Here is a 16,167-nt window from a genome sequence, read left to right as displayed (position 1 = left end):
AGCTATGGATCCGAGCTCTCAGCTCCTCCCCTCACCCATAATGCCCTGCTCTCCCTACATGACCTCAGATCGAGTTTGCCAACAATATAAATACCCTGAAAAGGGTAACACATAATATGCAGGAAACTGAAAAGGCCAGGGGGATAGGAGGGCGGGATGGTTGTAGACAAATGAATACACCTACTCAGATGGAATGTTATGGTGAGTACATAACTTCTAAATCTGAAGTAGGAGATTCATTTGTCTGCAACCTGTGGGACAGAGTCCCCAGCTACCTGAATCTTGGGCGGCCATCATGGAAGGATATTCCGGAGCACCGCGGAGCCAAAGGATGCTCTACCCCTAGATGTAATATCCAACTTGTAGTGGAAAATAAAGGTACGAGATGAAGCCCAAGTGGCTGCTGAACAAATATCATCCAGAGGAATCCTAGCCTTAAAGGCCGCCGAGGTAGAAACTGACCGGGTTGAATGGGCATGTACTCCCTCCGGTGCGGGCCTTCCAGAAGCTTGATAAGCCAATAAGATGCATTGCGAAATCCAGCGTGACAATGAGACTTTGGAAATTGGCTTGCCTAAATTAAATTTAGCAAAGGAAATAAACAACTGGTCGGATTGCCTATGACCAGCTGTCCTGTTTAGATAAAATCTAAGTTGCCTGTGAACATCTAAGGAATGAAGCTTATATTCACCCTTGTTTTGATATTTGGGAAAGAAAACAGGGAGGTTAATGGAATGATTAATATTTGCTTCAGAAGCTACCTTAGGAAGAAAGGACGGGTTGGTCCTGAGGTATACACAGTCTGGATGAAAGACCAAGTAAGGAGGCTTGGCTGATAAGGCTTGAAGTTCTGAAACTCTCTTGGCCGAGGTAATTGCTACTAAAAAGGCCGTCTTGAAAGATAAAAATTTCAGATCTACCTTCGCCGCAGGTTCGAAGGGGGGAGCGGTCAAGGCCTGAAGGACCAATGAAAGGTCCCAAGGGGGAACCACTTGCTTTACAGGGGGCCTGAGAAGAAAAGTACCTTTTAGGAAAATCTTACACAATTTGGCAGACATCAGTGGACTGGAGTCGTGACCAATATGATAATGAGAAATTGCCGCAAGTTGCACTTTGACCGTAGAACTGCTGGCACCATCATTAAAGAGAGTGGTTAAGAAGTCAAGCACCAGAGGAAGGGGAACTGTGAAGGGGTTTAGACCTTGCCGCTCCGCCCACATGGAGAATAGTTTCCACTTGCTGCGGTAAACTTTCCTGGTGGATGGTTTATGAGCCGCCACCAGGATGGCTTTAACTGGAGACGAAATACCGGTAGTCCTGATCAGGAGTGGAACTGGAGCAGCCAAGCAGTCAGCTTCAGGTTGTCCAGATTCGGGGCTGATAAGCGGGACGGGTGAGATATCAGATCCGGAATGGGATCTAGAATCCAAGGAGGATTCACAGAGTGAGACCTTAGGAAAGGGAATCAGATCTGTCGAGGCCGAAATGGGGCAATGAGAATCATTCTGCACCCCAACCGAGAGGCTTTCTGAAGAACTTGGAGCATGAGAGGCAAGGGGGGGGGGGGTAAGCATAAAGAAGGCCGGGCGGCCAAGCATGCACCAGAGCGTCTCTTGGGGTATCTCCGGGAGGAGGTATTAGAGCGAAAAAACTGTCGCACTTGGTGTTTGAGGGAGACGCAAAAAGATCGCAACAAGGAGTTCCCCACCGTGCGAAGATGCGTTTCGCTACCTGAGTATTGAGAGACCACTCGTAAGGGATGAGAATGGTGCGACTGAGTTTGTCCGCAAGGATGTTGGACCGACCCAGAATATGCGTTGCTATGAGAAAGCGGTTGGTGGAGATTGCCCATTCCCACACTCTCATGGCTTCTCGACAAAGAGGGTAAGACCTGGTTCCTCCTTGCTTGTTGATATACCAGACGACAGATATGTTGTCTGACTGAATCGCAATAGTTCCCAAGGGAAGAAAAGCCTGAAGTGCTAGCAACGCTAAGAGCACTGCTCTCATCTCGAGAACGTTGATATGCAGTAAGGTCTCTGAATCGTTCCATGTGCCTTGGACCGTCCGGCCTGCAAAATGCCCCCCCCCACCCGAGGCGGGAGGCGTCCGTGGTCACCGTGGCGAGAGGGGGAGAAGCACAAAAGGGGCGGCCTCCGTGGAGATCCAGAGAGTGGAGCCACCACAGGAGGGACCACTTGCAAGCCTTGCTGATCGCAATGGGATGATGCATAGGAAGAGCAAGATACGACCACTGAACTAGGAGTGTCCATTGAAGAATGCGCATATTGAACCTGGCGAGAGGAAGAAGAGCTATCGCTGCCGCCATGGACCCTAGAGCCCTCAGGACCAACTCCGCCGGAACTGAGCTGGAGTGGAGAATGGCCCGCACCTGGAGCTGCAGACTCTGAATTCTGTCCGCAGTGAGGAAGGCTCTTAACCGTCTCGTGTCTAACCTGGCACCTATAAAATCTATGAACTGCGTGGGTGCTAGGTTTGATTTTTCTGTATTTATTGTGATGCCCAGACGGGGAGCTAGATGGAGAAAGGAGTCTCGCGCCAATAATAGTAGATGCCTTGTTGGAGCGGTGAGAAGCCAGTCGTCCAGGTAAGGGAAGACCTGCACCCCCTGAAGCCTCAGGTGGGCCGCTACCACTGCTAATACTTTGGTGAACACCCTGGGGGCTGTGGTGAGACCAAAGGGAAGGACCCGGAATTGGTAGTGACTGGCTCCCAGCCGGAAGCGGAGAAACCTCCTGGAGCGCCTGTCCATTAGTATGTGGTAGTACGCATCCTTGAGGTCTATGGAGCACATCCAGTGATTTTCTCCCAGAAGGGGGAAAATAGACTGCAACGTGACCATTCGGAACTTCTCCTTGGGAACTGCCAGGTTCAAGAGTGAAAGGTCTAAAATTGGTCTTAGATCCCCCGTCTTTTTTGGCACTAAAAAGAACCTGGAGTAGAACCCTGATCCGATCTGGTCTGGGGGGGACGGGCTGGATGGCTCTTTTCTTTAGCAGATGGCCAATTTCTGCCAAAGCGGCCTCCCACTGACCGGGTGGAACGTCGGGGAGGGACTTCAATTTTGGCATGTGACGAAAAGGGATACGGTATCCTCTGGATATGATTTGGAGGACCCAGCGGTCTGATGTTATGGACTCCCATGCCGCTAGGTGCTCCGAAAAACGTCCCCCGACTGCCTCCAGAGTGGAGCAGCCGGGCAACCCTTCAGGGCTGCTGCGTGGGCCGTTCAGAGAAGGGTTCTCTGGACCCGAAGTTCCTGGGAGCCCCTCTGCCCCTGGGGCGGCGTCCTCCCTGTCCTCCTCTGCCATGGAAGGACTGGTTGTCCGGAGCGAGTTGGGATTGCTGCGACTTCCGGAACCACATTTTCTTCTGGCCCTTTTGGTTCCTAGAATAGGGCCTCTGGGGCACAGAGAAGCGGATTCCGACGGCAGACAGCGTCTTCCCGTCCTTTTCGCTCTGGGTCAAGGTATCACGAACAGTTTTGCCAAAGAGGGCAGAACCATCGAAAGGGGCGTTCGCAAAAGACGCCTTGAAGGGCTCCGTGAAATCTCAATGACGGAGCCAGGCCTGACGTCTGGTAACTAGGCCTGCCCCTGCGGCTCTAGCAGCACCTTCCGTAGCATGGGACAGTAACCGCATAGAGGTATTAGTGACGGACCTGAGAGTGGCCATACGGGTGGAGTGCAAAACTTTGTCCTCCTCCGACATGGACTCTGGGGGGGATGCAGCGTATTCCTTGATAAGATCGCGCTGCATCCTAATCACATGTGCCAGGTAGTTCAGCGCCCTTACTGAGAAGGTCGCTGAACTAAACATCCGCTTCCCCAAGCGGTCCATCATCCGAGACTCCCTGCTCGGGGGATGGACTGAGGGACTCTCCTGAGCAAGTTCCCTCTTGGTGGCTGCTGCAGTCAACATGGCATCTACCAGAGGCCCCTTACTCCAATGGGCACGGTCAGCCGGGGGACTAAGTATACGGTCGGGCCTTTTTGGGATTGGCTCCACGGTGTCCGGTTCCTTCCACGCCCTGGTGGTAATCAGGTCCACCAGGGGGTCGGCAGGAGGGGACACCCAAGAGGTAGACGGGCCCACTTCAAATGCCTCCAAGAACACGGACTCGTCCGAGGAAGACTTGGGGGCAGACCACCCCCCCTTATGCGAAGCATTTCCATGATGTCTCCAAAGGAGACATCCTCAGGGGGTGATCTTGGGGAGCCTTCCCCTTCCTCTAAGTCCGTGTCTTCAGTGAGAGACTCGGGGGAGTCTATGTGCCTCCTTTTGCATGTATGTTTGCGGGGGGCATCCTCCGGGGGGCTGTCAGAGGACTCCTCGCAAACTGTGACCTGTTCCAAAGGAACAACTTGGGGCAAAGGAGCGGGCTGTCCCAATGGCCGGATGGTGGAAGCCTGGCCCAGTGCAGATGGAGCGCGGGACGGAGCTGAAGCAAGTGCCGGGGGTCCGGAAACCCTCAACAGGGCCCTCTCCACTACATCAAAAGCCGAGGGGGAGCCGGCCTCGACCAAAGGATCCGATAATCGGCTCCCCCTGGGATCCGAAGAGTGGATCGGCGCCGAAGCGCTCGGATCCGAGGGGACAGTGCGCTCTGACAAAGACGGCGCCGAAGGAGCACTGATCCCCCCGGATCCGAAGCTCGGATCCAGGCTCCGAGAGGTCGGATCCGAAGCACTCGAGGGCAGGGTCGGATCCGAAGTACCGAGTACTATCGGCGCCGACCCACCCCGGCTCCGGCTGCTCGGCTCCAACTGCTCTGAACCCGGGTAGCGGGTCGGAGAAGGAGCTATAGGTTTAAAGAAAGGGGTCGAGCTCCCCCCCAGAGGGGGGGGAGGCAAGAGCACTCCCATCTGCATCTGGGCCTGGATGAACCTTCTCATCATCCGGTCCAGATCAGCATCCGATAAACTATAAGTCGATCTCGACGAGGCTACCGAGGTAGGCCTTGAGTGCCTCCTGGATAGCCTCGACGGAGATCGGGTCTCCTCCTCCTCAGGTCCCGGTGAAAAGCACACGGGCGACCGGAGCCGAGGAGGGGGAGAACCAGCAGACAAGGAGGCCGGAGGAGAAGCCCGCTTGGCAGGCGGGGCCGAAACAGAGGTCTCGGCCCGCTGCTTATGGTGCTTCTCCCTCCGGTCCTTCTTTCTAGCTTCCCTCTCCTCCGAACCACTACAGGGAGGTTGAGTCCCAGGAGGAGGAGGGGGAGCCGGAGAGGAGGGAACTGTAGACACGGTACCCCCCGAAGGAGCGGAAGCCGGAGCCGAGTCCGGGGGCAAAAGTCCCGCCAGGACCAGCTTCGACCTCCGCTCCTTCAATGCCCTGGGGTTGAACCCTGCACAAATGGAACATCCAGAAGTGAGGTGCTCAACCCCAAGGCATCGAACGCACCGAGTGTGGCCATCAGCAGGGGAAAGCTTATGGCCACACTCGGAGCACTTCGAAAAAATAGCCTTAGGTTGTTCAGACATCCTAAGAGCCTAGCTTTTACTTAAACTAATCTAAAAAAGTAAAAGTAAACTAGTCACACAACACAGGCCCAAACACACACTACGCTACCAGGGAAACTAAATATAAAAGATTAATAAAACTAAACAACTTTAGCTACAAAAAGGGAAACCTAGACTTTCACACAAAACTGTCAAAAAAATTAAATTTTAGCACTAGAAAATCTGTAATTAAACACTTAGCTGTAGAGCTCGAGAAACCAATCTGGTCACCAGCGCGGCAAACTAGATCTGAGGTCATGTAGGGAGAGCAGGGCATTATGGGTGAGGGGAGGAGCTGAGAGCTCGGATCCATAGCTGGAAAACCATGCCGGTTCGGATCCGATATCGGATCCATAACCCACAGGTTGCAGACAAATGAATCTCCTACTTCAGATCTGGTGTTTACTGTAAAAAAAAATATTTAGTATTTTCATGTTCTTTTATTATTTATTATTAAATATATTTAAACTTTTCATTGCGGCTAGTACTTTTACAAAAAGTACAGTTTTGTACCTACCATAAATGTAGATGTTCGAGGATCCACATTGCTGCAGTCATAACCTGTGGGTAGTCCGCTGTCCTCGGTCGGCCCGAATACCAAAGAGTTAGGCTGGCGTCGGTCATGGGCGCCTGGAGCTGACGTCAGTACGTAGTGGTACTTAAGCGCATGACCGACGCCATATCCTCAGTCTTTCTTGCCCCAGATGTCAGAAGGCCTTAAAAAAAGGAAAGGCCAGAGCCACAAAGGAGAAAATAACAATAATCCCTAAGGAACAATAACAACAACAACCCCAAACCATAGAGGGGAAGGAGGGAGGGAAAATAGGACTGCAGCAATGTGGATCCTCGAACATCTACATTTATGGTAGGTACAAAACTGTACTATGTTCTTCGTCTCACATTGCTGCAGTCATAACCTGTGGGTAGAATCCCAAAGCAAAGGAAAAGGGAGGCTAACAGACTAAAAAGCATTAGGGGCTGCTAACATGCCCTGTAAGACTGCAGTGGCAAACCCAGCCCTGGACTTGGAGTAAAGAGGGAGATGGTAATGCTTAGTAAAAGTGTGTACTGAACTCCAAGTAGCTGCTTCCAAAATATCCTTAGTAGCTACACCCCTCAAAAAAGCAGTAGATGTGGCAGTAGCCCTAGTGGAATGAGGTCTAATCCCAGCAGGAATATTCTTCCCATGATGAGAATAACAAAAGGCAATACAATTAGCAATCCACTTTGAAATAGTCTGCTTAGAAACAGCTTTCCCTTGTGAACTCAAAGCAAAAGAAACAAATAACTGTTGAGTCTGTCTGAACTCTTTAGTTCTGCTCAAATAGTAACGTAACTGCTTGTGTATATCCAAAGAATGCAAGATTTTTTCCCCCTTATTTTGGGGATCAGCATAAAAGGTAGGCAAATCGATAGACTGGTTCAAGGCCACATTAGAAATAACTTTTGGCATAAAAGTAGGGTTAGTACGTAAGGAAACTCTATCCTTATGGAATATTAGAAATGGTTCAACTGCCATGAGAGCCTGCAATTCAGATACCCTTCTAGCAGAAGTAATGGCCAACAAAAAGGCAGTCTTCCAAGACAAAAACTTCAATTCGCGTAGCTGCAGGTTCAAAAGGAGGCAAAGTAAGCTTCTCCAACACAAAATTGAGATCCCAGGAAGGAGTAGGAGCTCTACGTGGGGGTCTTATATTTTCTGCCCCTCTAAGAAATTGCTTAAACAAAGGGTGAGAAAATAAAGGAGGGTCACAATCATAGTGAGCAGAAATGGCTGCAGCATGAACCTTCACAGAGGAAAATGACAAACCCTTGTCTAGTAATTCAGTAAGGTACTGCAGTGTAAAACTCAAATTAGGTACCGAGACATCAAAGTCCTTTGTTGTGCTCCAAAGAAAAAATCTCCTCCATTTATCAGCATAAACCTTTCTAGTGCTGGGCCGCCTGGCTTCCAAAATGACATCCAAAAACCCGTTGAGGAAGCTGAGAACCCACAGGCTCTAAAACAGAATTCGCCAGGCTGTTAGATGCAGGGACTGCACCCTGACATTGAGCAAATGACTGCTTGACTGGGACAACAAGTGAGGAAGCTGTGGCAAAGGCCAAGGAGGCTCCTGAATTAAACTCCTCAGCAGAGGATACCAGTGCTGTCGTGGCCAATATGGTGCTATTAAAATCATGCAAGGCTTGTCCCGCCTGACTTTCAAGAGTACCTTGGTAAGGAGAGGCAGAGGAGGAAAAGCATAGATGTGAAGGTTGTTCCAACTGAAAAATAGAGCATCCACTTTCCAAGCTTTTGGGTGAAACATCTTTGTGCAAAATTTTGGTAGTTGGAAATTTAGAGGGGAAGCGAACAGATCTATGTCTGGAGTTCCCCAAGCCACTGTCAACTGTTTGAATACTAGAGGATCCAATTTCCACTTGTGGGGATCCACAATTTGTCTGCTCAATACATCTGCTAGGGAGTTCTGTGCCCCTGGCAGAAACCGTGCTTGAAGAGTGATGTGCAAACTCAGAGCAGTCTCCCACAATATCATAGCTTGTCTGCAAAGAGGGTAAGAATGGGTTCCCCCCTGCTTGTTGATGTACCACATGACTGTAGTGTTGTCTGTTCGTATCAACACCTGTCCTGGTTGTAGTAGGCCCTTGAAAGCCATCTGGGCAAAATGGACTGCTAACATCTCCTTCATGTTCATATGCAAATGCTGTAGTCTGGGAGGCCACGTGTCTTGAATCCATTTCCCATTGAAGTGTGCTCCCCAAGCCAGGTCTGAGGCATCCGTCATTATGATCTGACTCGCCTCTGGTCGGGTTACAGAGAGTCCCTTGTTTAGGTGACATTCCTTTGCCCACCACAAGAATTCCTTTTGGATGCAAGGTATTATCTGAATGACAGTGTCCAAATCGTGGCAGTGTTGAGTCCATACACTTTTGAGATACCATTCTAGCTTCCTCATATGCAGTTTGGCATTGGGAAGTACCAGAATGCAAGATGCCATGAACCCCAAGGCTTGAAGGACTGTCCTTGCAGTCAGCCTGGACAGTACTGATAATTGCTGGAAGTCCGGGGTCAGAAAAGCCATCTGAGAGGCTGTATTCAGTCTCACACCCAGAAAGCACATGTCCTGAGAGGGTACTAGACTGGACTTTGTTTCGTTCACAGAATACCCTAGGCACCTTAAAACTGCCATTACATACTGTAGATGTTGAAGTAACTTGTCTTTGTCTTGAGCAAGAATCAGGCAATCGTCCAGATAAGGATAAATTTGTATTCCCCTCAGTCTTAAGAAAGCTATTACAGGAGCCAGAACCTTTGTGAACACCCTGGGCGCAGTAGATAAACCAAAGGGCAATGCAGAGAACTGATAATGAGAAGTACCAGCCCGAAAATGCAGGAATCTCCTGCAGATGGGCCTGATAGGAATGTGAAGATAGGCCTCTTTGAGATCCAGAGTTACCATCCAGTGATTTTTGCCTAGCACAGGCAGAAGTTGCTGTAATGTTAACATCTTGAACTTTGAAATGTCTAGGTATGTATTGAGAATGGACAAATCCAGAATTGGCCTCCAAGTGTTTCCTTTCTTTGGCACTAGGAATAGACGAGAATAAAACCCTAGGCCTTCTTCTGACGGAGGTACCACCTGGATTGCCCCCATCTGTAAAAGCAAAGAAATTTGTTCTTGAGCCTCCAGCCTTTGCTGAGGATCTGGCATGCCTTTGAAAGGAGGAAAAGTGTGAAAATAAAACTTGTAGCCTTGATTTATTATGTCCAACACCCATTTGTCCTGGGTGACCAAATGCCAATTTTGTCTGAAAAGTGCCAACTTTCCTCCTAGAGGAGCTGCCAGAAAAGAAGGATCTGGCAGCTGAAGATACAGGTCATTGGGTCTGTTTATGAAAAGGCTGACCCCTGCCCTCACCAGAAGATTGTGCAGGAGAACTCCAAGTCCTAGGTCTGAAAGAACCCTGAGCGTGAGCCCTGCCCTTACCACATCTAGACCTGCCCTTAGACTGAAAATACGAAGAAGGGTAAGACCATCCTCTTGCAGGCCAATTCCTGCTAAACTTAGGGGGCTGCACTTGCAAAAATTCCTTAACCGTCTGCATAGACTTAGCTTTGTCTTCCATCTTTTTCAAAACTGACTCCACAGGGGAACCAAAAAGAACTTCAGATTGAAGAGGAGCATCCAAAATCCGAGCTTTAACATACTCTGACAAATTTTGATCCTTAAGCCAGGCATGTCTACGAATAACTGAACCAGTAGCAGCCACCCTGGAAGAAGCCTGAAGGGCATCAAAGCCACACTGCAAGGAATGTTTACCAACTTGGTCAGAAGCATGAACCAAGTCCTGCAATTCCTTACACTCTATACCCTCAGATAGAGCATCTACCTTAGATTTTAACTGACCTAACAGAAAGTTCTGATACTTCAGCATATGAAATTGGCAATTTAAAGCCCTCATAGCTAACGTAGAAGAGGTGTACACTTTTTTACCCCACCTATCCAACGCTCTAGAATCTTTATCCAAAGGAACTGGATTCTTAACCACAGAAGCCCTGACACCTTTAGGCCCTTGAATAATAGTTTCTGGGTCAGCTCTAGGACTCTTATACAAATATTTATGTGCCTCTGGAACTCTGTAATACCTGTCTGGCTTGACAGGGCAGGGGTAAAGAATCAGGATTAAGGAAGCTTCAGAAAAACATCCTGAACCACATCTAAAACAGGGGAATAGCCAAAGGTCTATGTTGTGGCAAAACAAAATTCCCTAAGCCTCTTACGAGAATCAAAAATCCTGACCTTCCCACTTGAAATGCTCCCTCATGGAATGCAAGGTTTCAGAAAAGGAAAAATCCTCTGGAGGAGAAGCAGAAGGACAGGAATCCTCTGCATCCGAATCTGAATAGGGAGGAAAATCCTGAATATCTTCAGCTGAGGACTCAGAGTAATCAGAGGAATGCTCCATACCCTCTAAATCTGTCTCCACCCTAGGCCTCTTCTCTGGAGGGGGCATAGAACCCCTGATCAAAGTAATCAAATCCTCTGCCATTTTCAACATATGTTTCTTAGGAACAGAGCCGAAGAACTAGGGCTATGGCCCGTACCAGAAAGACCAGGTCTAGCCTTAGCAGGGCCTTTAGAGACTGAAGTAGAAGGCCTAATAACCTTTTGTAAGGATGGAACCACAGAAACTTGAGAAGCACCCTCGGCCTGGCCTAACTCCTGAGACGCCAACTCCTGTAACAGTAAAGGTTCCCCCTGGGATTCAGCCGAGACCTCGGCTGGATCCACAGATTCAACCGTAGATTCCATAGAACCGGCGTCCGCAACGGACGACTCATCCGGTTTTGACCTTAAAGATTTATCTTTTGCTTTTTGCGGTAGCGGGCGCCGGAGGATCCGACGGCATGTTGTAGTTGCACCGCCACCGAAAACCAACCTAGCACAGTCTAATCTGCGTTTAATGGTGCGCTTATTAAATCTAGCTAAAGCGACACCCGATCACGTCGTGCTCAGGCCCCAAGCAAGGAATACAGAGAGAATGATAGTCCCTATGAGGTATCTGTTTCCCACAAGAAATACAATTATTAACTTTTTCTGACATCCGGATTAACTGAGGCAAGAAAAGACAAAAATTTTCCCCAACGGGGTACTTAGCCCAACTTGGTCTTCGGTCTGAAACTCGAAAATTGAAAATTTCAGAACGCCGAATGGCACTTGCAAACGCTGCTTCTGCTTCGGACCACGCGGCAAGAAAGACTGAGGATATGGCGTCGGTCATGCGCTTAAGTACCACTACGTACTGACGTCAGCTCCGGGCACCCATGACCGACGCCAGCCTAACTCTTTGGTATTCGGGCCGACCAAGGACAGCGGACTACCCACAGGTTATGACTGCAGCAATGTGAGACGAAGAACATCTATTTAAGTTTGGAGAGTATTTTTATATATTTATTTTGTGATAAAAGCCTTGATGTTTGGTCAACACTACCATTTGTATTAATATTAATTTCAGTCAGTAAAATTGGATATCCTTGCAAGAGCATTAGGCAGCTGGCTTGTAGTGCCTGGTGGCAGTGATAACTACCTTATAGTCTGGGCAGGAGGGGGCACAGCAGGTAAATCTGTGCCAACCTTCCCTATGTATGTGTGTGTGTGTGTGTGTGTGTGTGTGTGTGTGTGTGTGTGTGTCAGCTACTTGGAGCATGGACACAAAGCACTGGTTTCACAGAGAGAGTAGTGGAGGATTTGGATTGGGCATTTGGCTGAGGACTTAACTCTGCAGTTCTGCCAGTGAAGAGCCTTATTTGGGACCGGAGGAGACAAAGAGATAGAAACCCAGACCCCTGGCTATGTGTGTTCCCCTAAGTGCTCTTTCTGGAAATTGTGCTTGATGCAGAGTGGTCTGCATCTGGAAATACTGAGTGCCTCTGTTTGTATTCCAAGTGAATGTCCCTCTCCAGTGTCAGTGGTGAGCATTCAAGCGCCTTGACTACTGGCCCACATTGGGGATGTCACAGCCTGCTGTGGGGGTGACCTGATCCATTACCCTGCCTAGGGCCCCACTTAACCATGATCAGGCTTTGTCCTCCTGCAATATTGAGTTTTCTGGCCTGTTAATAGATAGTTGGGGTGGTTATTAAAGTAATGATTCCAGCTGATGACTTCTGTCACATATATGGTTCTGGTGTCAGCACTTCTTTTATCAATGTCTGTAGCCTCTGTTTTTAGTTCAAGACTACAGTGTTTACAGAGTAAGGTTTTTTTTTTTTTTTTTTTGCTGTTATACTAAGCTGGAGCAAACTAGGAGTCAGAAAAATAAAGTAATTGGAGGCTGAAGTCCACATGCGGGTTGTGAAATAAGGGCTTGCCAAAACACTTATTTGAATGTCTAAGTGTTTTTGCATGAAAGTGCACTGTGTACAGTATCTTGTGATGCAAGGCTTTACTGTGCACTTTAAACATATGCATATCAAGGGGCTAGGTGCTAAGAAGGAAGTCACAGAGGTGTTTTTGGCTTGCTACAGTGTAACATTAACAAGGTTTTTTCAAATGGATAAAAAAAATGCTGTTTCTTTTATTATTGTTTTCTGTAAAGAGTGGAGTTCCTCTAGTACCCTTTGCACTTTTTTTTGATACATGCACAGATCCAGATTATTACTCTAAAAGGCAGTTTAGGATATGTTTCATTGATCACGGTGAAATTTGTAGGAAAAAAGTGATTTAGATCTTAAATCTCATTTTCACAACTTGGTAGTTTGTAGCAGAAGATTATTTAAGTAGGGCAGTAGTAATAACGTATTGCACAGATTGCGTTGAGCATTAAAGATAAATTTTGCTTGATATACCATTATTATTAGTCTCTTAATAAAGCATTTTTTCTGTTGTACGTGTCATCACTGAAATATTCAGTATGATATATTGTGAGCATGTATCAAGGGTGCTATGAGGGCAATACAAGTTCCACACAACATCTGAAGACTCATGGTCAGATCCAAATTATCTGCCTAATTAAACTAGTTCTTCCAGCAAAACACACACACCTCCAGCAAAATCAATCAGCTCCTCCAGCAAATTCTCTAGCTTGTCTTTAAGTGTTCATAACTATTCATATCAAGTTACATCTAGAGTTTTAAAAAAATCTGGCAGTATCTTGTTGTTTCAAGAGTATACCTCTCAAATTCTTAGTGCAAGAATTTTTTTTTGGGGGTGGGGGGTGGGGGCAAACATTCAAAATCAGGGAAAGACTTTAAATATTGCTCTTATACACTTAGAAAGTTGTTAGAACAGGTTAAGCATTAACATGCACTTTCTGAAGGATATGAAATCTGAAATTCAAATGTCTGTCATTATTTAGTTGCTTAAATCCTAAATGACTTGCCAAAAGCACAAATGTTATGAGGAACAGTCATACCTTTCAACCTGGAAACATCAAAAATCTGGACACGGGCCCAGGAAAAGTAGATACAACTGGCCAATAATCAAAACAATGATTAACATAAAATTTGCATGGATAATCATTTAACCCCACCCACTCCAATGGATTTGTGGGATATCAAACAGCATGAAGATTGAGGCAACTAAATAATAAGTAATGGCAGACATTTGAATGTTAGACTTCATATACCTCAGGAAAAAACATAATAAAGCAAAATCTGAGTTTACAGGAGCAATATTTAAAATGTGTCCCTCCCTATTTTTGTGACTTTTTCCCACCATTATTTTTGGCTTTGTACAGATTTCTTGCTCTGAGAGATTGAGAGGTATGGTGTATGTGTAAATATTACTGCTCTGTCTTTTGGGCCATGGTGAAAGAATGTTGTTCTTATAGACCAGTCCATTCCACTGGTTGGTTATTAAAAACTAAAGCAAGACAAAAGCAGGCAAACAAGTTTCTTCATTGCTTTGACAGCCTGCTTCTATTTCTTTCCGACTATTGCGATTTTACTTTCTCACCCAAACAACTTACTTATTAAAACTCATTTGCGTATGCAAGTTTCAATCTTTCTGGATGTTATTACATTTATATTAAGTACCCCGCAGGGACACATCTGCTTTACAGTTAGCCATCACAGCTGTTGCAGTGCCTTTTGCATGTGTGCCCGCCCCATGTAGAAGCAGAAGAATTAAGGCAAACTGGGCAGTGGGAGTGTTACCTCCTCCCACTGAATAGCAGCTGAAGCTTAGTTTCATTCTGTTCAGCCACTCTTTGTGATCAGAGTGTGAAGTTTGACTTGTGTACGGATATAGTAAAGTTGCGGGGACCCAGTTATTTGCAAACTAGTGAACCGTTTGCTCCGTTGCCTGCAGAGTTCTGTGATTTAACAACTTACAGACATCGTGTCACTATCAGGAGGCACAAAATGCATCAAATACCTCTTGTTTTTCTTCATTTTTGTTTTTTGGGCAATTAATAGTTGTTTTCCTTTTTGTTTACATTTAATGTAAAGCCATGCTGTTTTAAGATTAACTTTGCTCATACGTCCTCAACACAAGTACAGATGTAGGCAATGCTGGCTTAAAAAGGAAACATGCTGTGCCAGAGGTTTGGTGATTCCATTTAAGGCGTCTTCATTCTTGAATAAGTAAGAAATGTCAAACTGTGCATGTACAAAGACAACAGTCCTGTCTTTCTTAGTTTTGTTGTTGTCTTTGTACATGCTCACAGTGGGACATTTCTTACAAGTCAAAGTACAGAGTCAACCAATGCAAAACACGTGTGTGTGTGTACTGTTTTAGCAAAAACTAAAAAAAAAAAATCTGGATTCAGTTCAGTATCTTTGAATTGCATTTTATTTTTTTATTGAAGTCTTGGTGAGTTGTTTCAGAGACAGTATCAGTTTCCTTAGGAATGCTAGAAAAAAATACTTTGTCATAAAATACCATCACCAGCACACTTGCTGTTACCCCACCCCTCCACAAGATAACTGAGACTCAGATTATGTAATGCACTCACAAGGGTCATGCACTTTATCTAAATGCGTTCCATAACATGAAATCAATAGAAATATAAGCCCCCCTACCCAGAACAACAAAATGGCAGTGAAATGCAGCAACAACTTGTATCATTGAAAAACACAGTGTAAATTATTACCTACCAATAAGCCCTATAACATATAATATACACACCCTCATTGATGAAATAACTGGGCTGAACAATGAGCAGTATGTTTTTATTTGCAGCATCCCACATCGAGGTATTGTATCATTCACGCCAATCCAGTTAGGACAGCCCGGATATTCTGGTTTCCATGTGTTGATCGGTGTTGTGCTCTGCACTGCCCCAGAAATGTCAGAAGCTCCCGCTGGTACTTCTGCTGAGTTATATCCATGCTTAGACGTACAGCTGTGTACCCAAATAAAGTTAATACAAAATAAAGGCTAAAAACCAGAACAGTACACTCACACACAATAAACAAAGATAGATAAGTGCTTTGCTTTCGTCTCTATACATGTAAAGTGAGCCATCACCACCAGATAAAGTAACTGTTCATGTAACCAGTTTAAATAAACTTGGGATAGTTGGATTCTGTCCTCACTTTAAATTGGACCCAAAATTCTTAAAGTAACAGTACAACCAAAGAAGCTACTTATAACAGTATATCACTTCTCCTCTAGCACTAAAATAATAAAATATAGTCAACATTTTATACTGTGACAATACTGTGGGACTGGGGCTATTATCTGTATTAACTTATAAAATACAACAGTACTTTTAAAGAATTGAAAAATTGAAAAAAAAAATAAAGATAAATGCCGAAACACTGTCGAAAACACCCATACACTAGATTATAAGGTTGAGTATAGAACTGAATGACTTTAATGACATTATTTCCACTATCAGCCTTTTTACAAGTCTTATTATTATAGACAGTGTGATCACACTTTTTTAAGTTCTTAATGACTTTTCATGGGCACTTAGTTGTATAATAGCCCTATCATATCGTCACAGTCTCACTTTACATTTATAAGGATGAAACTGCTTATCTTTATTCATTTATTGTGTACGACTGTACTGTTCTAGTTTTTAGACTTTTATTTTGTATTGAATTTATTTGGGTATGCCTCGGAGTGGATTTGGTTCATTTGTTTTTATTGCATCCTGTATTCATGTTACTTCAGCTGAGTTAGCCAGTACCTTA

At 45.9% G+C, this 16,167-nt stretch overlaps 1 protein-coding gene across 4 annotated transcripts in view; it reads right to left on the bottom strand.

Moving 5' to 3' along the window:
• The window catches only part of ABITRAM (actin binding transcription modulator), a 355,528-nt gene that overhangs the window by 20,505 nt on the left and 318,856 nt on the right, over nt 1-16,167 (bottom strand). For 3 of the 4 annotated variants that reach the window (XM_044064580.1, XM_044064581.1, XM_044064582.1), the window contains exon 7: nt 15,155-15,371. The exons of the other annotated variant lie outside the window; for it this stretch is intronic. In XM_044064580.1, the coding sequence (XP_043920515.1) occupies nt 15,155-15,371 (217 nt within the window). The remainder of the gene's footprint in view (nt 1-15,154; nt 15,372-16,167) is intronic. 4 annotated transcript variants of the gene reach the window in all.

This window comes from Protopterus annectens, chromosome 3.part0, assembly GCF_019279795.1.
Source record: "Protopterus annectens isolate FY-2018-M chromosome 3.part0, PAN1.0, whole genome shotgun sequence".
NCBI lineage: Eukaryota > Metazoa > Chordata > Ceratodontiformes > Protopteridae > Protopterus > Protopterus annectens.
This window is presented reverse-complemented; position numbering and strand designations above follow the sequence as displayed.